The 21,187-nt window shown below is 49.2% G+C and overlaps 8 protein-coding genes across 8 annotated transcripts; 5 read left to right on the plus strand and 3 right to left on the minus strand.

Annotated features, from left to right (window-relative positions):
* The first annotated feature begins 575 nt into the window (after positions 1 to 575).
* Positions 576 to 1,947, plus strand: EI90DRAFT_258398 (uncharacterized protein). Its single transcript, XM_039053270.1, has 2 exons — positions 576 to 1,196; positions 1,254 to 1,947. The coding sequence occupies exons 1-2, from the start codon at positions 921 to 923 to the stop codon at positions 1,833 to 1,835; spliced, it is 858 nt and encodes a 285-aa protein (XP_038918842.1). The 5' UTR covers positions 576 to 920; the 3' UTR covers positions 1,836 to 1,947.
* Positions 1,887 to 3,286, plus strand: EI90DRAFT_258265 (uncharacterized protein). Its single transcript, XM_039053268.1, has 4 exons — positions 1,887 to 2,502; positions 2,560 to 2,836; positions 2,858 to 2,969; positions 3,025 to 3,286. The coding sequence occupies exons 1-3, from the start codon at positions 2,060 to 2,062 to the stop codon at positions 2,957 to 2,959; spliced, it is 822 nt and encodes a 273-aa protein (XP_038918843.1). The 5' UTR covers positions 1,887 to 2,059; the 3' UTR covers positions 2,960 to 2,969; positions 3,025 to 3,286.
* A 2,170-nt stretch (positions 3,287 to 5,456) lies between these two features.
* Positions 5,457 to 6,280, plus strand: EI90DRAFT_3014416 (uncharacterized protein; the record flags this gene model as incomplete). Its single annotated transcript, XM_039056779.1, has 6 exons — positions 5,457 to 5,543; positions 5,572 to 5,704; positions 5,746 to 5,808; positions 5,903 to 5,966; positions 6,037 to 6,106; positions 6,155 to 6,280. 6 exons carry the CDS (start codon positions 5,457 to 5,459, stop codon positions 6,278 to 6,280), a joined length of 543 nt encoding a protein of 180 aa, XP_038918844.1.
* Positions 6,281 to 9,071: 2,791 nt separating this feature from the next.
* EI90DRAFT_2912795 (3-oxo-5-alpha-steroid 4-dehydrogenase-domain-containing protein) lies at positions 9,072 to 9,926 on the minus strand (the record flags this gene model as incomplete). Its single annotated transcript, XM_039054476.1, has 3 exons — positions 9,072 to 9,309; positions 9,360 to 9,383; positions 9,439 to 9,926. 3 exons carry the CDS (start codon positions 9,924 to 9,926, stop codon positions 9,072 to 9,074), a joined length of 750 nt encoding a protein of 249 aa, XP_038918845.1.
* A 2,183-nt stretch (positions 9,927 to 12,109) lies between these two features.
* Positions 12,110 to 12,552, minus strand: EI90DRAFT_2912937 (uncharacterized protein; the record flags this gene model as incomplete). Its single annotated transcript, XM_039054480.1, has 3 exons — positions 12,110 to 12,296; positions 12,354 to 12,456; positions 12,510 to 12,552. The coding sequence occupies 3 exons, from the start codon at positions 12,550 to 12,552 to the stop codon at positions 12,110 to 12,112; spliced, it is 333 nt and encodes a 110-aa protein (XP_038918846.1).
* A 71-nt stretch (positions 12,553 to 12,623) lies between these two features.
* EI90DRAFT_2969375 (Metallo-dependent phosphatase-like protein) lies at positions 12,624 to 14,423 on the plus strand (the record flags this gene model as incomplete). The annotated part of the gene is made up of 8 exons (XM_039055649.1): positions 12,624 to 12,890; positions 12,922 to 12,989; positions 13,043 to 13,116; positions 13,169 to 13,248; positions 13,307 to 13,424; positions 13,475 to 13,566; positions 13,617 to 13,886; positions 13,942 to 14,423. 8 exons carry the CDS (start codon positions 12,624 to 12,626, stop codon positions 13,966 to 13,968), a joined length of 996 nt encoding a protein of 331 aa, XP_038918847.1. The 3' UTR covers positions 13,969 to 14,423.
* EI90DRAFT_3047145 (Misato segment II tubulin-like domain-containing protein) lies at positions 13,854 to 16,639 on the minus strand. The gene is made up of 12 exons (XM_039059527.1): positions 16,602 to 16,639; positions 16,414 to 16,434; positions 16,016 to 16,350; positions 15,891 to 15,960; positions 15,562 to 15,832; positions 15,445 to 15,504; positions 15,244 to 15,390; positions 15,043 to 15,177; positions 14,927 to 14,994; positions 14,710 to 14,872; positions 14,520 to 14,656; positions 13,854 to 14,458 (listed from the first exon to the last, which is right to left on the minus strand). Exons 3-12 carry the CDS (start codon positions 16,224 to 16,226, stop codon positions 14,080 to 14,082), a joined length of 1,641 nt encoding a protein of 546 aa, XP_038918848.1. The 5' UTR covers positions 16,227 to 16,350; positions 16,414 to 16,434; positions 16,602 to 16,639; the 3' UTR covers positions 13,854 to 14,079.
* Positions 16,640 to 16,776: 137 nt separating this feature from the next.
* Positions 16,777 to 20,373, plus strand: EI90DRAFT_3144785 (ribonucleotide reductase; the record flags this gene model as incomplete). Its single annotated transcript, XM_039065194.1, has 15 exons — positions 16,777 to 16,798; positions 17,008 to 17,027; positions 17,083 to 17,103; positions 17,157 to 17,197; positions 17,246 to 17,303; positions 17,358 to 17,499; positions 17,552 to 17,672; positions 17,722 to 18,063; positions 18,116 to 18,352; positions 18,401 to 18,624; positions 18,672 to 19,299; positions 19,355 to 19,479; positions 19,530 to 19,699; positions 19,753 to 19,802; positions 19,860 to 20,373. 15 exons carry the CDS (start codon positions 16,777 to 16,779, stop codon positions 20,371 to 20,373), a joined length of 2,715 nt encoding a protein of 904 aa, XP_038918849.1.
* Between the last annotated feature and the right edge of the window lie 814 nt (positions 20,374 to 21,187).

Below are 21,187 nucleotides of genomic sequence, written 5' to 3' on the forward strand. Positions count from 1 at the left end.
AATCGGGCAGCTCTTAGATCTCTCAGCTGCAGTTGGACATCGCGTCACTGACTGTTAAGGCAGGAGGGCTCCTGATGCTCAGTAACAGGCCCATACCCTGTGTATATTTATGCTCCTGAGGCCATTGGGGCGTTACGTGTGTTGATGATGAAAGCTTGATACTGGAGGGCAACTGAGAACGAATTACCAAACTGGGCCAGTTACCAAAAGAGGACTGGAGTTCTGTCATGGAATGAGTGGCAGCTGTGCAGGCTCAGAGCTTCATTGGAAAACGAAATGGGATGCCGGACAATGAAAGCTGAGTGGCCAGAAGTTCAAACCTAGCTGCTCGGAGTGGCTTTTGGCATGAATTATTTTAAATTCTACGCTGGTTCCCTGTTCAAGAGGAGTGGGTGACCAACTGTGGACGTTGTTGTTGTTGTTGTTGTTGTTGTTGGTGATTCCGACATATAAAGGATGGGTGGAATTACTTTACCCACAGGGATGCACTGTTACGGCCCGCGGGAACAATCAAAGGTGCGAAGGCATGAAGCTTGAGGATGAGTCGACGTAGCTAGCTCCCACCAGGCCGACGTAAGTAAAGGATGTTGGTCAGCGAGTGTTGAAGGTATGGGTGGTAACGATCTAGTAACACTGAGCCTTCCCGCAAGTCAAGAGACTAGGTTGTCGCCAGGGGAGTGTTGGCTGTGATAATACAATTGCTTTAGGGGTTCAGGACAGCCTCCGGGAGTGTGGAGGATGACCAGCGTTTTCCTTTTTTGTCGGGATTCCTTAAGCTTCCACATTTAATAGGGCACTGACGTAAGCGCTCTGCCTTGGCCATTCAGTAATCATCTCAAAGTTCTGGAGCTTTCGAGCGCTGACTCAGGCGCTTACGGATGTGGGGGCACACGTATGCCCTCTCTGGAGATATATAAGAGATGCCGCTGCCAGTCTTCAGACCCCTTTGTTACACATTCAGCATGTACTCCCATTCTGATTACTACCATGCTCCTCACCCTTCTGCACCAAGGCGCTTGTCCCATCCTAACGATTTGAACGCCTTTGCTGACCAGCTCGAAGCCCAGGCAGCTCGAGCTCGGGCAGCTGCTTCCTTTGCCAGAGTTGATTCATTCCCTGACCGTTACGAATGGCAGTACTCTAATTCGCCAACCTTCCGCAACTACAGAGATGATGCTCATGGGCGACCTATCCCTGTAAGTTGACCCTTCTAAGATGTCCAGTCCTTGCGTTAACATGCTCTTTCGTTGTAGTGCGAATACCACCCAGGACCCGAACACAGGCATTCCCGTGGCTACGACTTCTACGACGGGCCCCGGTACATACCCAGCGCACAAGGCTGCCCACGTCCATCTCGCTATCCTCAGCCCTACTTTGAGGAGAATTATGACGACTATCCCGAGCGACCTTCATGTCCGGGACCTGCCTGTTCACGCCCCTGCCGATCGCACATCTCCCGCCCACCCCAGCCTTATTTCGAGGACCATGGCGAGTTTTACGAGCGACCGCCGTACTGGGGATCTATCGGTTCGCGTCAGTGCGGATCGCCGCCTCGATGCGGGTGCTCTGGGGAGCCTGAACAATGCTCCGATGTTTCGTGGGTGGAGTTCGACCCATCGACGTTCGCTGCAGCGCTCGTCCCTCGTTTAGACCCTGGACAGGGCCCGCGTGGTCTAGCTCGCTCCCATGGACCCAAGTGTGCTGACAGGTCCCAACCAGATTCACACGAGGACGTTCCGTCCGCGGTATCAGGATTGCTAGGCCTTCCGGAGAAGAAAAGTTGCGAGGCCGTATGTCCCTTTCAGTTTCTGTTATGCTTGAGTGTGGAATACTGATCACCCCGGTATATTAGGTTTCTCGCCCTGTTCAACGCCAACACTGTGCGCGTCCACAGGTCGGGCCTGTTCTTCAGGAAAAGGATCTGCAAGTGCCTTCAGCGCGTGCCGCTGTCGACTTGAATGACTTGAGTTCTGTCATCCAATCCTTCTTTGTAGCCCTCAATGGTGGGTCACAGGAAGCTGCGACCCAAGCCGAGCACCCACCAACATCCCAGCCGACAATGACTGTGCCTTCGTGGGCCTCTGTCCATTCCGACGTACCCAAAATCCCCAAACAAGCTGAAGGCCCAGTGGGGTGCACATACGCTGTTCCTGCAACAGCCCAACTCCATAACTCAGCCCCAAGCCCAGAAAGCGAAGAACATCGTCGATCGGATGCTAGCGTGGAGGCCCGACACATCATGGAGGCGATCAAACGTTCGTTGGATCCCAAACACAATGCGCGCCCAATACACCCAACCGTTCACTTCGCCCAGAAGGGTAGCATTGCGACTCAGAATGGCGCTTCCGTGAGTGCACCAACCCCTGTTGTATCGATTGTGCCTACGCCCGCACGCCCTGTCACTACTGCCTCCGAACTTGCCCGAGCACGTCCATCGGCCCGCTCACCGTCTCCTTCACTTCCAAAACCGCCGATGGAAGCCATCGAAGCTATTGAGCAGGAGTTCGTTGACTTGGAGTACAAGTTCCAGTTTCCAACTACAGTTGACTTCCTTTCCAGTACCGCGCCTACGCGATCCTTGGCCTACACTGCGAATAACATGCCTCTGCGCATTTTCGAGCATGCGTTGACGTCCCTCTTGACGCGACTGGATGCTATTGAAAGTGCTGGCTCGACGGAAGTCAGGGATGCCAGAAAGGATCTGGTGCAGAGGATTGAGGGGGTTCTTAATGAACTCGAGTCCAAGAAGTTGGGGGTTTGGCAGCAGCAAAATAAGGATGAGGATGCATCGGCCAAGGTGTACGAGCCTCATTCTGAAGACGATCCTGCAGACGAAGTCAAGCAAGAGGCCGAAAAGGAGTCGAAGGACGACACGCCCACCGACGACATCTCTTCGTCTCCAGAAGCTGTTGATGCGGAGGTCGGAGAAGTTTCCGTCGTGCCAGTGTTGGCTCCTTGACTGTAGAATTGTACGCCCCTTCTGATGTACCGACTCCTATCGATGTTGAGAAGCTCACGTCGGAGGATGCCGTGGTCGGTGGGGAATTCCCTCCGAAGGCGGATGATGTCGAGGACCCGGAGTTACCTTCTTATCCACGTGTTCCGTCCTATCCTCCTTTCTCCAATATCGAGGACGCAGTTTCGTCTCTGACGTCGTCGCCTGTGCATTTGACTTCCGACCTCGATTCGTCCGATGATGGAACGGCGGAGAGAGTGAGGTAGGCACTGAAATAGACCGAGGAGTCAAAATGATCTGCACTCGATTCTTGTGGATTGTCACAATTCTGATTTGTTCCTTGTACGATTAGTCGTCTATGTGTACGCGAAAGCTCACGGACTTCGGTACCTACATAATATATATTTTACGGTCCACTGTCTACTTCGTGATTTCCGTGGGCTCTACCAATCCTTGATCTGCAATTTAACGACCCTATCCTCAGACTCGCGCCCCGTCGTTTTCGCTCGTGTTGGTCCTCTACCAACGCGCTCTATTCACTGAGAGTCATGTGGCAGCGGGATTCCAGTGCATTAACAAGGTGATAAGCGCATCACATGGATTCAGTGGCTGAATTTCAACAGGCATGCGCCTGAATTATCCAGAAGATAATCTCCTGCATAATCTGCACCTGAGCTGTTTGTGTGCATCAATAAACAAAACGGTTGGATTTGGAATTCTCGGCGTGGCTGCTGAAGTGCGAGTTTCAGAATATTAACAATGGTTAAATCACACATTAAACAGTTAGCCAAATATACTCGAGAATGAGCATACATGCACGCGTGCCGATGATTCACGCTGGTACTTACTGTAGGATTACTTACGACCATTAGTTCATTCCCACGGTATCCGGGAGTTGCCGGAGGGTGCAAATCAATTCAATCGTGTTCATTTCCAATTCAATCCAAAATCTTCGTGGGACATGGGTGTCAAATGTTGCGGTTAAGCCGTAACAATGTGACGAACTTATGGTCATAATGGTGCAGTATCATCTCATCGCAAGCTCTCCAGTTAATTCTTTAGTGCCTGCTTAACGATTTCCCGTGTTGTCCAATTAGCGGCAAATTGGCACATGAACAGATACAGATTCAACAAAATATGTCTACCAAAAAAAAAACGATTCTCAGTGAATGAGGTTGTTCAGTTAAACTCTCATTCCGGACTTTGCCTCAAATTTTGCAAATAGCAATAGCAACAAGATGAACATGTGTTTGGTGCGGCGTTGATAAGGCCTCATGCAAACATCCTTAAACTAGCCAATCGCTGCTCTCGGCAGCGGGGGAGCAGTAAAAAAGTATCAGCCTGGTGTATGACGAGCAACAGCAACCAAGAACGGCATTCTTTGCAGATGCATACAAATGGGAGCGATGGTGGCAGTCATAAATGCAAAGCTTCGAGGGCAAACGGTGGGTTTAACGGTTCAGAGAAGCATAGTCCATATACAGCGCGAGAATGTGGAGAGCTACCCTCACCGCCGCAGGCCGGTCACGGTGTATACAAGCGCATGGCCAATCTAAAGAGAACTTCCCTTCGGAGTCTAGGCCAGTGTCACACGATAGATGATATAAATGTTTGGTATGCCTGGGAAACAACCATGGGTTGGCTGGCAGGATTAAATGCTCAGGACAATGTCTAGTTACTGTATGGCAACCCTTGGCGGCCGAAAAGGAACACATCTCTACCATAAAGACCGACGGGGGCTCGATGAGACTGTAAGAGCTACCAGCTAAGTGTGGCTTTTGATGACAAAAGCATGGTTCCGTCCTTTTTGGGGTTTGGGGGGGTTGGGATACCATTGGAATTGGCTCGGTTACACACCCACTGGGTTCTAGAAGTAGAGTTGCAGGCATGACTTTTCTGAGGCCAGGCAACTCACTTGAGCAATACGTTCGGCTAGCTGCCGTGAGGACTTTACGCTCGACGATCTTGCGCCGTTGAAAAAGTCCCTATATACCCGATTGAACGTTGCAATCCGATTCCGTATTTCGAATGTGAGCGGGAGCAACAAGTTCGAAAGCATTGTAGAGTTTACATCTGACTCGTTTGCCTGTTTGAGATGCCACTGAGATACGACGAGGTCCAATTCATCGCGTTTCGGGTAAAACCACCGTCTCTGCGAACCTTTTCGGGCTCCCCAGTTGAAGCCTGTGGACAGGCTGCTCAACAGTGACGGGCTCGACAGCAGTTCAGGTAGTTACAAAGCGGTCACAACAATGTATTCGTCCAATCTGGAGGTGTTCTAGATTATTATTGGTCTGTAGAACCAATAGCGGATATGATCAACTTGGAGAAGCTTCCCGAAAATGGGACGGTGCTTCATCTCTGGCTTGATGACCAGAAGATAACACCGCTGGCTAGAAGCCGGAAATGGCATTTTGGTGGATAATGCTATGTTCCAAGAAGGAAAACTAGTCATGAGGATTTTTGTAACCAGAGCCTCACCATCTCAAGCAACCGAACCATGCATAATCCCAACGCATGTGTGAGTCTGGCTACTCAGACAACACTGTCGCCGAGGGGAAATATACTTGCCAGGGTGACCATAGTGGTCAGTTCAACACTTGACGGTGCCGTAGTCTGAGAGTGACTCAGTCATCATAGAATTATTCAGGGACATCTTGCTTGACGTGCTTGTCTTGCCAATCGATGAAGTGATTGACTATTTTAGCGCAAACACTGGCTTCCAGCCCTCACACTTTGTTCCATCGCGTAAGCTTCAGACTCATCTCACGAGAAAACAACTTACTCAGGGGTAACAGCCAACACAATTTCTTTCGAGCAAGCTCGCTACCAGGCTCAATCGATTTTGCACGGTAAAATTGTTGTGGCCTATGAGCTTTGGACGTCCCTAGATGTGAAATGCAGCATTATACAAAAAATTGACACTAACTGCTTTTCTTGATCTAGGCGCTGCGGATCCATCATCCTACCGATCAGACCAGGGACCTCGGTTTATACTTCCCGATGCAAAGTACGCTGGCAGAAGGGTGAGAATCCCTGCCAGAATCCGAGAGTTGCTTACACACTTTACTGTGTAATAGTGGGGACGGCTTCCAGAACATTGTGAGACGAGCCATGAATAGGACAATTCGTGAAGGTTTCGAGAACACCGTAAGTGACGCACGTGGCATACCAATTTACATTACTCAATTCTCCTAGGTTGAGGATGCCCGCGCAGCAATGGATCTGTATCGATCATGCGCAGCCAACTGGGAGGCGCTCATCGCATCCTCAATATGGCCATGCCTTCTCGCTCCGGAGCAGTTTAGGCAATGGTACTTGTGATACCTATTCTGGTTACCACATGATCAACTCATTTAAGATGAACCGGGATGCCGCTGTCAATATACGATGGGGTGTTCTGGATGCAACTGGACTTCACCCGTCTTGACAGCTATTCATTAGTGATCACAGCCATCCATGTTCATCACATTTTTCTTCGTTTCTGAGTATCAATGCAATGTTGACTCGCCTTGCCGCGGCTGAATAATTCCCGCCAAACTGGTGCATTGGAAGCGAACGGTAAATGTCTCCAGTGAAATCCATACTATCGGTTGGCGGCCCCACTTTTCAGTAACATAATCGGGAAACTGGAAGAAAGCGCCAGATGCGATCCTTTCTACCCATCCGCTAGATAAACAATCTCAACTTGCTCTCTAGTGGTATTAAACAAAATCCCGTCATTGGGCTTATATTTATTCCGACATACTCACAGCGGCGACTGAGTAGCAACGCCTGACTTTCCAGCATGAGAAAACTCAGAATGAAATCCTCGTTTGCTCACGTCCAAGTGATGAATGACTGTGTTCCCTTATCTGTAGAAACACACGTTCCTTGTAGATGCTAGATAGCCATTCGTCCAAGCATCAATTCGTTGATACCCTTCCAAACTATTCAACGTCCTTAGCGATCAACCACCAGCGGCCATTCTCGTAGACGCCTTAGACTATTGTAAACTGTTTATTGTACGATCCTGTCAGAATGAATGAGCCGAAAGCCGATGCCTGCGTAAAAACTCTGAGGATGAAAGATTCCTCAGTCATAAGGTGTGCAGGAAAGAACATGGTGTGATCCCAAGACGTCCGACGACAGCAGCACATCACCAGAGCATTCTCCCTGGAACACTTATTTGGCTGGCGGAAGGCTATGGCGACCAGTTTGTGCCACCTGTGCATCCAGCAAATGATAGCAACCTGAGATGGAATTGATGGAATTTGACCCGGAGGTGCCAGCAGGCCGGTTTCAGCTAGCGCACGAAGCCTACACTGCAGAGAGTGCCCACTGCTCGTTGCAGCGGCTGGGGAGCATCGTGGAAGTTGGCAAGTCTGGGTAAAAACAAAAAGAAAAACCCTTGCACAGGAACCCCGTGACACCCCTAAACGCGCTAAGACGTTCCAAGTTGCCGGATGTTCCTCTGTCAAGGTGGAGTACCACCGTGTATCTTGCTCGAACCCTTGAGCGTTCATAGCATCCTCCCGTTTACGTAATTACATCAATTCTCCCTTCCTCGGTCATCTTGCGACTGTCTGGCCAGTGGCTATAAGCCAAATGGCATCATCATCACCTTCCAGGCTCCACCATTCTCTGCCAAAAATTGACTCGTGGAAACACCCATCACGTATCTTGGCTTGCTATCCAAATTGTAACGTCCCAGTCAACATCTGTGTTCGTTCGGCGCTGTTTCTTCCCAAGACTGGGGATTATTCGGGGAAGCAACCCTCGACATCTTCATATGGAGAGATATGGTAGTTTGGGTTCGCTACCTCGTCGAAGGCACCAGATCCCCTACTTCTTCCGCCGGCTTCGTGCGGAATAGCCGTATCAATTGTCACTGGGAGTTCAATGCCTTCTACAAGTTAGTCAATGGTCACTGACTCAGACACAGATAGTTGATTGATTTTCAGGCGCTGCGGTTACCGCTGACGGATTGATTCGCCCATATGTCCGTGCCGGAAAAATATGCCTCATTAAAAATCGCTGCAACTCATCGTTAAAGCAGATGGTTTACGTTGCGTCAGACAATGACCCAGTCTCCGAGTCGCAAGCGCGTACGTCTCAGCCATGAGAACGTCATGGCCACCTAAGCGAAGTTATCTTGGGTGCCCAACATGTCTTGGGGAAGCTGGTCTGGCGGCCAAACCTCCCCCCAGATACTGAGGGCTCAATTCAGACAGGTGTTTGCCCTTAACATGGCACATGTATATTAGCTGAGCCGCCGCCGACGACAGTCACGCACGACTAATGGTACTGCTCACAGAGGTCCACGCACTTCGTTGACCTTTGCGAACAGCTCCACATCGTATTGCGTTGGACTGGTGCTGCCCGCCGGGGCCTGGCATCGCGACAACGTGGCGACCGATTACCATCATTGAGGTTGAGCAGCAGACGGCAGTTCCCGTCTCTGCCGGAAGGTTCAGAAAACCAACACAATGTCTGAACATCTGGGCGAAGGGGTACACTTAGAGCGGACTAATTTTACCACTTTATTTATTCCAAAGACCTCTGCCTCGGCGCTCTGAGGAGCAGCCTGAAGTCTGTGGGCTAATTATACACACGGAATGACACAGGAGGGCCGACACCTTTATTATCATCTTATTATTAATTTTCAATATCGCGCACGTTCGAGCTATATGCAGGCAAAGGTGTCCATCTCGCTCTGAATCAGTACGGTTGGTCAACTGTGTCTGATGAACGATTTCAACTTCAATGATGCGTACCCAGGGTCGCAAGATTAGCTCGCCGCGCCTTGCTCACTTGCGGCAACCTTATTGCTTATGTACAACTATGTCTGTGCTCAACGTGTTGCAAACCCATTGTCGAGTATCTTCTTTTTGGGAATGATAAAGCCACAGTGCGAGATTTATCTTGTGGTTACCCCGGACTTTCAGAGTTACGTGCGCATTCGCTATGGACGAATGTTAATTTCTTTTCGCACTGATCCATGACACGAATCCGTTCGCGGGCCTGCTTATCGTTCCCCAAGCCCAAGAGTATTGCAACGACCCCAGGGACTCGGATATGTCTTTGAACAGCCGTGCGCACTTATTCTCTCGGAGGAAAGAACTCTGCAAGGATATCACAAAAGAAAAGGGAAAACAGCCTTCCTTCTAGATGGGTACGCTTCCCCGAAGCGACCACGATACCACTGATGACCTCTTACTGCGCGGGGAAGCATTGCTGCAATTTCTGCCGCGACGAACATCCATGGAGGAGTATACCACCCTGCCTTTCCAAGGCCGTATGGCTCAACTAGTGATTGGCGAACCGAGGAAGCCAACGAAGTGGCGGCAACCGCATATCCAATCCATTCCAGCCTAACAAGGGAATATCAGACTAAGGACCATCAGTGGAAGGCAGTAGCTACCATTCTGATAGGTAGTTCGGAAACCTGTAAGGAAGTTCTCATCAAAAGACCTCGTAAAGAAATATGATTGAAAACCCACGAGATGAAACGATACAGCCCTCCATAAGGGATCTTATATCGTTCCTCGCTCGAGCCAGGTCCGTTGTGAGAGTTGTTCCGTAATTTCAAAAGAACCTCATCATGCCATACATTGGAGGCGAAGCCGGCAACAAAGAGTAAGATGCCACCAAGGAATGCCGGCCCAGGGTATGAAGATGGAGTTGGGGAAGTCCTGGAGGCGTTGTACAGGGCTGCGATATATGTGCCTATGAGCGAACCGTTCAGCACGTTGAAGAGAATGGATACGATTGGGATGATAATATGAGATGGTGAGCGTGACGCGGTACGCAGAGGGGATATCACAGCCCGATTGAGGTAGTGTACGACGTATAATACGACAAGGAACAATGCCTGTTTCGGGGGACCGGAAGAGTCCAAGCCTTCCATGCGCGCCCAGAACGCCAAGCAGAACATGATGGGAGAAGGCAACTCCATGATCATCCATCCCAGTCGTCCATCGACATTCATCTTTGGGGACATCCAAAGCTTCTGAAGCCATCCATCCTCTGCTTGCACTAGCCTCCGATTGTTCGAAGAGTTAAACCGTCCATGGGGTGCATCGATGAAGAAGAGAACAGCGCAAACGGTTGGAAAACATGCGTACGTTCGAAGCGCAACTTCATTAGCATTTTCCTTGTTAGATCGCGCTGTACATTGGAAACAAAAATCTTACTCTGATACAAATGTTTCATGTCAGTAACAAAAAGTGGCCGAGTGAGCGATTGTTACGTAATAATGTAAAACGGCGACATCTGTTTCCGCGCTTACCCCAGCGAGTGAAATTGGCGCGCGCCGCTTTTCGCCACCATTTCCTTCTTCAAGCTCTACCCCCTATCGTTTCCCCCACCCACCAGATTTCTTCCCCTTGGTGTTTAAAGTTGGGAATCCCTTAAATCTTCTTACTACTATGCAACACTCTCTCCAGCGGTTCCTTCCTTCTCCCCATCTCCCTTGTCCTCATCGTCTTCATCATCCTCAGCGGGAGGTGGCCGTGGAAGGTTACAACCCAAAGCCAAAATAGCAATTCACTGGGCGCGTTGGGAAGTATTCACCTCGTCGGCCCCGAATCGGACGAAGGGGATGAAGTGACGACGACGTCAACACTATAGTACGTACGGAGGATAGGGTTTGTGATAGCAAGAACGATTTCGGCACCCTCGTACGAGCGAAACTCTTAAGAGGCTGCTTCAGCCTGTCGTGTGCAGGTCTTGATGACACTGCAGTACTTCATCGAGCTGGAAGGTTCCGGCGTTGTATGTACATGCAGCTGCATGATTGGAGAATATGCACTGGTCCCGTCAGGGGCTCTCCTGTTTCACTCTGCAGTTGAATGTCACACTTGCTCGCTGAACCTTGATACTCGGCGAGGGCACACGTACACCAACTATATGTGGCTTCTAAGCATCGTATGTTTCCGACATGCAATCACGCCTCCTCAAACCAACTGGTTGCTTCTAAAAGCTGTCAGCCATGCTTGCGCCCCCGCCGAATTCGAACTCAATCGTCAAGTGGTGCAATTTTTGCCAAAGACTGTGCGCTGAGCATACCTCGAATACGATAGCGGGGGTGTGAGTGCCCTGTTGTCACCATGAGCGCCGTCTTGAGGTACACATCAAGCCCGAAAGCTGAAGGTGGTGCGGGACGTCCGTACGGTTGTCGGTGCTAAGGAGCTTGCAGTGATGGGGGTCTATTGAAGAACGAGATACTACACTCGCGCACCGGCGTTTAATTGCTCTGCAAATCATCCATCTCCAATAATCAATATCTTGGGCTGGACGGTTTGACACTTGAACGCCTATTCACGGTTAGCCAATCACTCAACTCCTGAGACTAATAAATTTCCTAGCCGAGCCTCCTGCCACGAATCACCAGCCAAGAGTCACCAGAAAATAGTTGGCCATGCGTGGTGTACTGTAAGTATATAAGCATATGTTGAACTGTCTGAATTAATCGCGCAGGGACACGCATACATATGAATAAAGGCTCATACACCCATCCTAACGACCTGTGATCTCTCAGCCAGTCATGTCTGTCAATTAATTCTCTGACACAATCGAAGAGATGAATGGATTTGGTGGCTACCTACCGGGAGAGTAAACGTGAACTCAGCTCGAAAGAGTTAACGGCATTGGTTGATTTCTGATAAGACGTCCGCAAAGTTTCCCTTTTCCCTCAAGGTTCAAGGTGACGATGATGCCAGAGCCCTCACGGCCATCCCGGAGTCATTGAGCAACTAGGTTGCATGCATCAAACACTTTCAGTCCAGTCCATCTGTAGATAAGTTGCCAAGCAGTAAGTTGTTGGCACCGGCAATGAGCGCATGAACACGGCCACGGGTCCGGAAATCGGAGAGAAAGATTTATGGTCGGTGTAGTGGTTAGATTTCACCCGTCTCCTCACGTCATTCGGCTATGTGGACAGAAATACCTCCATTGGCGGCTTCGACCACCTGATCCGCCAATTTGAGCATTGCGGGAACCCTAACATGCAGCTCACTAAAGGACAGTGTAAGTGCTCTTGGGGGCTAACATTGCCGAGGGATTCCCAGAAGCCTCTTGGGAATGTGCGACGACCTGCATGGAGCGCGGCGTTAAGTCCCCATGCAGCACTTGGCACCTGGCACTGAAGCAGCAGATATTTCCAATAAATAACTATTTATTTTTCGTTTGTCTAATGGATGCAAATGAGTGACGGAAGAGCAAGTGATGAGACAGAGGAGCGCACTTATATGTGAAACGTTTCCGAGTCGGGGAAAACTCCCCTAGTTTGTGTCCCACCATTTCCTGTGTTATGTGGACGGGGATATAGTCCTTCCCGTTATAAACTCGGAATCTAGCTCTGCCAGAAGGGCCCGAGTAAGTAGAAGGAGACAAGGCCCTCATGACGAAAGCATACCCAACAAAAGTGGGAAGTATGGTACATGAGCGCACGCGGGTCTTTATTGGGATGCCAGACTGTTTCGCCTCTTGGATGTTGGGAAATGAGACAAAAAATGGGCCTATAGTAGTTATTAATCCCTCTCACCTCACCTAAGAGGAATGACCAACAGACCTTTCCAAGACGATCGTGAGCGTGCTATCGATGCCCAGAACATAGTTGGTGAGTCAGGGAAGTCTAAAAGTCTGCTTTGTCCTAACACGTGACGCGTTTCCTGCGTTTACTCTGATGCCTGTCAGCACCAACGATCCGGACAAATGGATAGCCCAATTACTAGAATGCAAGCATCTCTCCGAGCCAGACATGAGGTCCTTGTGTGAGAGAGTACGAAATATTCTTATGGAGGAGTCAAATATCCAACCAGTTTCAACTCCTGTCACCGTTTGCGGCGATATCCACGGCCAGTTCTGGGATCTGATAGAGCTTCTTCGGAAAGGCGGAATGGTCCCTGAGACCAGTTATATATTTATGGCGCGCCTGTTGTTAATGGGCGCGGTTCGTGGGGCTAATTGCATTACACCGGCAGGGAGACTTCGTCGATCGCGGTTATTACAGCTTGGAGACTGTCTCCTTGCTGCTTGCGTTGAAGGCAAGGTGTGCTACATATATATTTTAACATGGAAGCATATAATTGATGCTGGCCTTAGATACCCAGACAAAGTAACATTACTGCGAGGCAATCATGAAAGCAGACAGATAACTCAAGTGTATGGTTTTTATGGCAAGGCTCATTCTCAAGCGTGTCCCATGCGTAGTTTTAACTGAGTTTCCAGACGAATGCCAGACCAAATATGGAAGTCCAGCTGTATGGAAAGCATGTTGTGGCGTGTTCGACCTCATGAACTTGGCAGCCGTGCGTGTGCCAGTTTATGTGCTCGGATATACCGTGAAAGTTTGTGAAAACATCCTAGATAATAGATGGGACAGCATTGTGCGTCCATGGAGGGCTTTCGCCTGATATAAGAACGTTGGACCAAATACGCGTTATTTCTCGAGCACAAGAGATACCACACGAGGGAGCATTCTGTGGTATGTCCTTTTTGACTTCACTACTAAACCAGGTATTGATGCGAATATAGATCTTATGTGGTCTGATCCCGATGAGGTTGAGACATGGGCTGTCAGCCCCAGAGGAGCAGGGTGGTTATTTGGTGCTTCTGTCACTAATGAGGTTTGGACCCGATTTCCCCCACCACTTTGTACTCTAATTTTCTTATTCAGTTTAACCACGTAAACTCTCTTACGCTAATTGCCCGCGCACATCAGTTGGTGCAGGAAGGATACAAATACATGTTTGATGAATCTCTCGTCACCGTGTGGTCTGCGCCAAACTATTGCTACCGATGCGGCAATCTTGCAAGCATTCTCACGCTTAAAGATGACGCCGATGGAGGGAGATCTTTTATAGTATATAGTGCAGCACCAGAAAACGAGCGAGACCGAGGAATGGGAGTAGGCGCCACAGGCGGCATATTTACAGGACGAAGAATGGTACGTGGCTTGCATCAGGAGTGCTCCATTCTCGTGCTTATTCTTATTTCACCAGGGTGGTGGGATGCCATATTTTGTGTAGCATACATTAATGTAATATAGGATGTCCATACCAAAGCTAAAGGAGATTGCTGCGCGGGTTAGGCGGGCACAGTCGCGCTCGAGCCTCAGAAGGTGGGGCTCCCCTTTGCGCTCAGTAAATATCGTACCTTCCGTCCTCATCCCAGGCCTCCTCGTTCTCGAATGCGTCGCTGGTCGAGAAAGCATCTCTTAGCTTAAGCATCGCCTCGCGCACTTCTCGAAGCTCGTCTTTCCCAATGCCATCGTCCCCATCAGGATTTAGGAACCGGAGATCCGTGCCACCACGAATGAAGGTGTCGATGAACTTGTAATGCTGGTTGAAATAAGAAGAAAGAGCAGCTGAGCAACGCAATGCACTGTATATAGGGACGGTGTCCAGACTTCGATGGCTAGAGGTATGACGCGAGCGGTGTAGGTCAGCTGACAGGGATGAAGTATTGAAGAGCCTAGGAAATGAAAACGGAAGCGGGTATTCGATGTCGGATCGTGTCCTGCAGAATATGCGCAATTAGTTAGGCACTTATCACAAGTAAAGATGTCCACTATACGGACATGTTGACAAATGGATACCGTGTTTCAACAGTTTTCTGGATCCAATCTTCGATGGCATCCCGAAGCGGTAATGAGGTGCTCCGAAGGACGCCCCATTCGGCAAAAACGCCTGAACGTCGACTCGAATGCGTGATTTGCTTTGTCAACAATAGTGAACGAGACATCTCAAACACCGAGATAGAAGCTGTACCTGTGGAGAAACTTCCACTGAGAAATCGTGTGACAAGTCAGAGTCACTTTTCTCTAAGGCATCCACTCGAGGCGTTGGAAAAATGCCGGTTAAATGAGCGAATTTAGTGTCCAATTGACAAGACAGAGCCTGCAGGTCTAATCCGGCGCCCGGGGACTTCAGTCTGTGTGGATTTGATGAACGTCCTTCATGTTACATGGGGGCGACATGAGCGCACCGAAGCGGTAGTGTGGCACTTTCCAGATGGGACGACAGCAAAGCTGTCGTATGATAGAGGGATTGAGACTAACGGGAATAATTAGTATATAGAAGCTGGTATAGGCTTTCACGGACATCGTACGTCAGATTGCGAGTCCAGGCCCCGGTCCTCCAAACAAGTGGGTGAAGCAAGGGGACGTTGACATCGGAGTATTCCTCGAGAGCGCACATAGCTAGTGAGGCATTTGTCATCGCTCGACAAGCGGTGGGCTATAGGGAGCAGATGATGAAGATGGCTTAGGATGAATCTTAATGCGGTATGAAGGTAGAACATGCATCATGGGTGTTCACTAGGCCGCTGTTTTGCACACAGTTGACCATAAAGGAGAGGGCCGTGGTTTTTGGGAGGCACTCCCGTGCCAATTGAATCATTGACGTGGTGAATGATGCGAATTTAGACGCGTCAAACGTTGTCTGAACCCCCTGATGTGCAGATATTAATGAACAGTACATCATGATCAAAAAAATAAGGCAGACCTGAAGAAGGTCGCATTCTTCGACAAATCGTCGGAAATCACCATCCATGAGATCATTGTCCTAGAAGAGATAACATCTATTTAACTACTGGAAACACTGGCTTCGAAAACCACTTGCCAGACATTCTCGCTGGAAAGTCGTCACACCATCTGCCCAATAAGTGACGCAATCCGGGTCATTTGTGTCCCTGGTACCAACGAATGGCACGGGCTGAAGGGTTCGAGGTATATGATATACTCTATTGAAATCCGACCAGTATCGCACCGAGTGCAACAACTGGTCATTGGATTCGAACCAATCTGAATCCTCATCCTCGCCTTCGTCAAGGTAGCGCTGATAGGCACTCTTCTCAATGGGGACTTGCTTATTTATCCCAATATCTCCTCCCCTCCCATGAGAAGAGTTAAGCCCAGCCATTGATTAACGTGGTTTTGACTGAGGCTCACCATGCTGCAATCTCATCGCCTAGCTCTGGGGAGTATAAGTCATTGATCTTAGGGAGAGCACCGAAATTTTCTGCGTGTCAGTGTTGTCAACAACCATAAGCCTCATGATAATGAAAAACCTGTACCCTTTTCATCAAATAGCAATAATCTTGGACAGAACGTTGGCTGACCACCAGGCGCCACGCCTTCACGGAATGAAACGTTATGATCAATTTGATCCATTTTCTTAACCTTGTCGTCCACATCGTACGTGAAATAAGATTCACATGTGTTAAAAAAATGTGTGCCAATGTAGTTGGAAACGTTGCCAGTTTGGATATAGATGATTTCTCTCATGAGGATCCGTGACGAGTGGTCGACTTTTATAAGCGGCACGCTAAGAACTAGAGGGGGTCAAATGCGGTAAATGTAATAACAATAGGGAGCCAACGCAATAGCAAATCTTTGAAACAGTTACGCTCTGGCTCACAGGCAAAATGAGGATTCTGAACTAAAGCTGAAAAACAGAACTAGATATCGCTACCTCTTAGGGCCGTTGGTGCAACTAGAAAGACAGGGAAGACAGAGCGTTGTCAGCGTTATTCCAACATCAGCCACAAGGCTAAGTGATCAGGGTATGTAGAATTTATCCACAAGAGAGGTCTCATTAGGACAATGTAGATAAGATATTGAAAGCATCATATTGTGAGACAAAAAAGAGTGTGCACTTACCTAGCAGTAGGGGCAAGAGTTGGACGAAGAAAAAAAAGCTCTTATGTAAGCACGCTTTGTTTGGAACTTGCCGACGGTCCCGATATAAGTCAGCGGCTGCCTTCGACTGCCTTTCTACTCGTCGTTCATCAGCTTTGTTAACTGCCGTCTTAACCATTGTCGATCTTTAGCCAAGATGGCGTACGTGTACAAACGAGGTACGATGAGCTTCTTATCGGCTTCATGACTCGTTAACTCTATTGCTACGACTCGCGACACGTCCGCCAGATGGGTGAGTTTTCGCGTCCTCTCGCGTTTATCACCAATTGTCGCTAACACTAGCTAAAACTCTTAGCCGCGTAAGCCTTTTTAGCTGATTACACGTGTCTGGGACTCTTTGACTGTTCATACCTCGTTTCGCAGAAAGAACGAGTAGCGTTTGACAAAGTACGTGTCTTGTAAACTAGACGCGTGGACAGCACGGATTGACGCGTTTTCTCAGATCACGGCGCGTATCACCAAAGTTTGTTCACTCAATTCGCCACGTGGATCCTGGTTGACCGTTGAACTTTACAGTTGTGTTATGGTCTCGATACCGAGCACGTGGACCCTATTGAGTGAGTTGAGGCCTCCGGCCGACTATCCTGATGCTCAATCCTGTACAGAATCACCAAGAAAGTAATATCTGGGGTTTATCAGGGGGTTACCACAGTGGAGCTTGATGTGAGTGTACCGGCCAGAGCAATCATCGCTTTGCTCATTGCATGTTTCGAGCAGAACCTGGCATCCGAGACAGCAGCGTACCTCACTACCAAGCACCCAGATTATGCCATCTTGGCCGCACGTATTGCCATTTCCAACTTGCACAAGGAGACAAAAAAGAGTTTCAGTCAAGTCATCTCTGATCTGTATTACTATGGTGCGTTAGCCGTGATGCCTCAGCAGAGCATTTCGCCCCTAACTTGCTATAGTTAGTCCAAAGACCCGTAAGCCGTCGGGTATGATCTCTGAAGAGGCATACGAAATTATCACGGAAAATGCTGCCGCGTTGGACTCCGCTATTATCTATGACCGTGACTTCCATTACAACTAGTAAGCTTACAGTGCCTTCGCTGCATGTCCATCGCTTATGTCAATTCAGTTTTGGGTTTAAAACTCTTGAGCGATCATACCTGCTTCGGATTGATGGGAAGGTTGCCGAAAGGCCTCAGCACATGCTGATGCGCGTAGCCGTTGGCATCCACGGTCGTGACATCGAAAAGGCCATCGAGACTTACAATCTTATGTCTGAGCGCCACTTTACCCATGCTTCGCCGACACTGTTTAATGCGGGTACACGGCATCCACAACTCGCCAGTTGCTTCCTTGTCGCTATGAAAGAGGATAGCATTGAAGGGATCTATGATACGCTGAAGACCTGTGCCCTCATTTCCAAGACCGCTGGCGGCATTGGCTTAAGCGTATCCAACATCCGTGCTAAAGGGTCAGTGGAACTAGAAGTGTACAACATCTGTCTCCAATTTGCTTTCTTGCAGTTCTTATATTGCCGGTACTAATGGCCAGTCCAATGGTCTCGTGCCCATGCTCCGCGCGTACGACGCCACTGCTCGATATGTCGATCAAGGGGGGAACAAACGCCCTGGAGCCTTCGCCATATATCTTGAACCATGGCATGCTGATGTCTTTGATTTCCTTGACCTCCGAAAGAATCACGGCAAGGAGGAGGTTCGTGCGCGGGATCTCTTCTATGCCCTTTGGATTCCCGATCTCTTGTGAGTGAATCTCATGTAAATTTTGGCTTGTATGCTGATCATGGACAGCATGAAACGTGTTGAAGCGGATCAAGATTGGTCATTGTTTTGCCCAGCTGAAGCTCCTGGTCTTCAGGAGGTTCATGGTGCTGAGTTCGACGCACTCTACACAAAATATGAGCAAGAGGGGCGGATGAGGCGGACTATTAAAGCACAAAAACTTTGGTTCGCTGTCCTTGATGCGCAAATCGAAACTGGTGGGCCCTTCATGCTATACAAGGACTCGGCGAATGGTGGGTTTTCTTCTCTGACGTGATCGGATATTCATCATACTCCTTAGCTAAATCTAATCAGAAGAACCTCGGCACAATCAAATCGTCCAATCTATGCACTGAAATCATTGAGTATACAGCTCCTGATGAGGTTGCCGTTTGCAATCTTGCGTCAATCGCTCTACCTACGTTCATTGCCAATGACAAAAAGTACGACTTCGCCAAACTCCATGCAGTCACCAAGGTTGTCACCCTCAATTTAAATCGCATCATCGACGTCAACTATTATCCTGTCCCTGAGGCGCGCAAGTCCAACATTCGTCATCGTCCCATCGGAATTGGTGTTCAAGGTCTTGCCGATGCGTTCATGATTTTGCGCATTCCGTTTGAGTCCAACGATGCACGAGACCTTAACCGTCGCATCTTTGAAACCATTTACCATGCCGCTCTTGAAGCTTCGTGCGAACTTGCAGAGAAACAAGGGCCGTATGAAACGTACGATGGTTCCCCTGCATCTCAGGGAGAACTTCAGTACGATCTCTGGGGCGTGACTCCTACCGATCTTTGGGACTGGAAAGCCCTCAAGGCAAATATCGCGAAGCACGGTCTTAGGAATTCACTACTCCTGTCACCTATGCCAACTGCAAGCACAAGTCAAATCTTAGGCTTCAACGAATGCTTCGAGCCTTACACCAGGTGAGCACCCCTGATTGTTGAGGATGGGCCGTTGTCGTTGATTAGCGTTATCTAGCAACATGTACACTCGTCGCGTCTTGTCTGGAGAATTCCAGGTCGTCAATCCGTGGTTGTTGAAAGAGCTTGTCGAGCGCAAGCTTTGGGATGAAACCATGAGGAACATGATTATTGCCCATGGAGGTAAGCTCATTGCATGATGTTCCGTGCAGACGCTGAGTTCCAAGCATTAGGGTCCGTTCAGCAGATCCCCAATGTCCCTGCTGACATCAAGGCCATCTATAAAACAGTCTGGGAAATTAGTCAAAAGAAGATTCTCGAACTTGCCGCTGATCGCGGCGCCTTCATCTGCCAGAGTCAGAGTTTGAATGTTCACATGCAAAGCCCTACTGTTGGTCAATTGGTAGGGATGGAGCTTGATTACTAAAATCCCTAACTTATGCACGCGCTCCGTAGACAAGCATGCACTTTTATGGATGGAAGAAAGGTCTCAAAACTGGCATGTAGTATGTACACCTTTTCTACTTTCTTAGTTGCTCGTGTTGAGGACCCCACGACGGCAGTTATCTCCGCACTCGCCCAGCACAAGCCGCCATCCAGTTCACCGTGGATCAGAGCTTGTTGAAGCAGGCTGCACCAGTGCCAACGCAGGTACCTGCACCCGTTGTTGCTTCAGTCCCTGTGAGCGGTACCAAGCCATTCAGCGCGTCATCGAGCACGCTGTCGCCGTCACCTCCAAGTGCAACTTCGTCTCTCTCCAGTCCAACCCTCACTCCTACACAGACCACATCCGGGTTGCCCTCAGTTGTTGCTGCCCCGAGACCTCCAGTGGCGGCCGACACTCCTTCCTCGTCAGCAAGTTCGGTGGCTTCTGCCGCCAGTGCTAACGGCGTGTCTACGTCGATCACAACACTGGAAGCAACAAGCTCCACCGAGAAAACCGCTGCTGATATTGCAGCCGAGGGTGATCCCGAGTTTTCAGCTGCACTGGAGAGACAGCGCCAGCGTAAGTATGAAGAGGAGAAATTAATGTGTTCTCTTGAGAACAAGGAGGCATGCTTGATGTGCTCCAGCTAAGCGTACTCATGGATTCATCGTTTGATTACCCGAGTCCATCCTCTGCCTTGTTCTTCGGCTACCTTGATTCCCGACTGTAACTATCTTCACTGTCCGATGCGTCCATTATGTAATCATATTCCAGGCTCTCCTGACATCAATGTAGTAAGCGTGAACACTCGTCGATACAGCAAGATGCGTTGCGAGATTACGTATTAATAACACGGGAGCTATAGGCGAATGGAATACAGTTACGGCCTGATCAAGTGTACGAATTCGGGGGTTGCACACAGTACTACATGATACATGATACATATGTGTAGATGAGTTCAGAAGTCCTGTTGTCCAGCTGGAAAATGTAACAAGAATAAAAATGATTCCTTGACGATATGTGCAATTTTAGATGAAGCGAAGAACTGGATAGTGTTGATGATGGGCTGCACAATGACACGATGAAAGGTGAAGCGGTGAGAATGACCTAGCATCGCGAGGGACGTATTTGATTTTCTGGTTTGTAGCGAATGGAACGCACTAGTGGTGCGTGTGACTGCGGACGTTGCGGCTTCGTCATCCAAATCCCATTCTGCAGGATAGAAAGAGATGGAAGAGACGTGTACATTCCCTTCACCACCTTCCCGACCACGAGGAAAGGGGGTTGGTGGAAGAACGGTTGTGCGTTCTTCTACAATCGTAACCGTAGTAATAGTTTGAAATCCAATTGCAAGTCTACTCGCTTGATCGGGTGTGCCTAGCTGTGGCGCGACAGACCGATCGTGCAAATGGTCCACACGTTCAGAAAGACGAGCGAGCCCAACCGCTTGCTGCCGCATCGTCA

This window comes from Cantharellus anzutake (genome assembly GCF_015039405.1).
Source record: "Cantharellus anzutake strain C23 chromosome Unknown EI90scaffold_12, whole genome shotgun sequence".
In the NCBI taxonomy this organism is placed as follows: Eukaryota; Fungi; Basidiomycota; class Agaricomycetes; order Cantharellales; family Hydnaceae; genus Cantharellus; species Cantharellus anzutake.

Excerpts from the sequence above, each read along its gene's own strand:
- EI90DRAFT_258398 (XM_039053270.1), top strand. The coding sequence starts at position 921 with ATGCCGCTGCCAGTCTTCAGACCCCTTTGTTACACATTCAGCATGTAC. Across the intron at positions 1,197-1,253 it reads CTCATGGGCGACCTATCCCT|TGCGAATACCACCCAGGACC; the intron begins GTAAGTTGACCC and ends CTTTCGTTGTAG.
- EI90DRAFT_258265 (XM_039053268.1), top strand. The coding sequence starts at position 2,060 with ATGACTGTGCCTTCGTGGGCCTCTGTCCATTCCGACGTACCCAAAATC. Across the intron at positions 2,503-2,559 it reads ATCGAAGCTATTGAGCAGGA|TACCGCGCCTACGCGATCCT; the intron begins GTTCGTTGACTT and ends CTTCCTTTCCAG.
- EI90DRAFT_3047145 (XM_039059527.1), bottom strand. The coding sequence starts at position 16,226 with ATGAGAGAAATCATCTATATCCAAACTGGCAACGTTTCCAACTACATT. Across the intron at positions 14,657-14,709 it reads CAGTGGAAGTTTCTCCACAG|CAAATCACGCATTCGAGTCG; the intron begins GTACAGCTTCTA and ends TTGTTGACAAAG. Across the intron at positions 14,459-14,519 it reads CGGTATCCATTTGTCAACAT|GACACGATCCGACATCGAAT; the intron begins GTCCGTATAGTG and ends CATATTCTGCAG.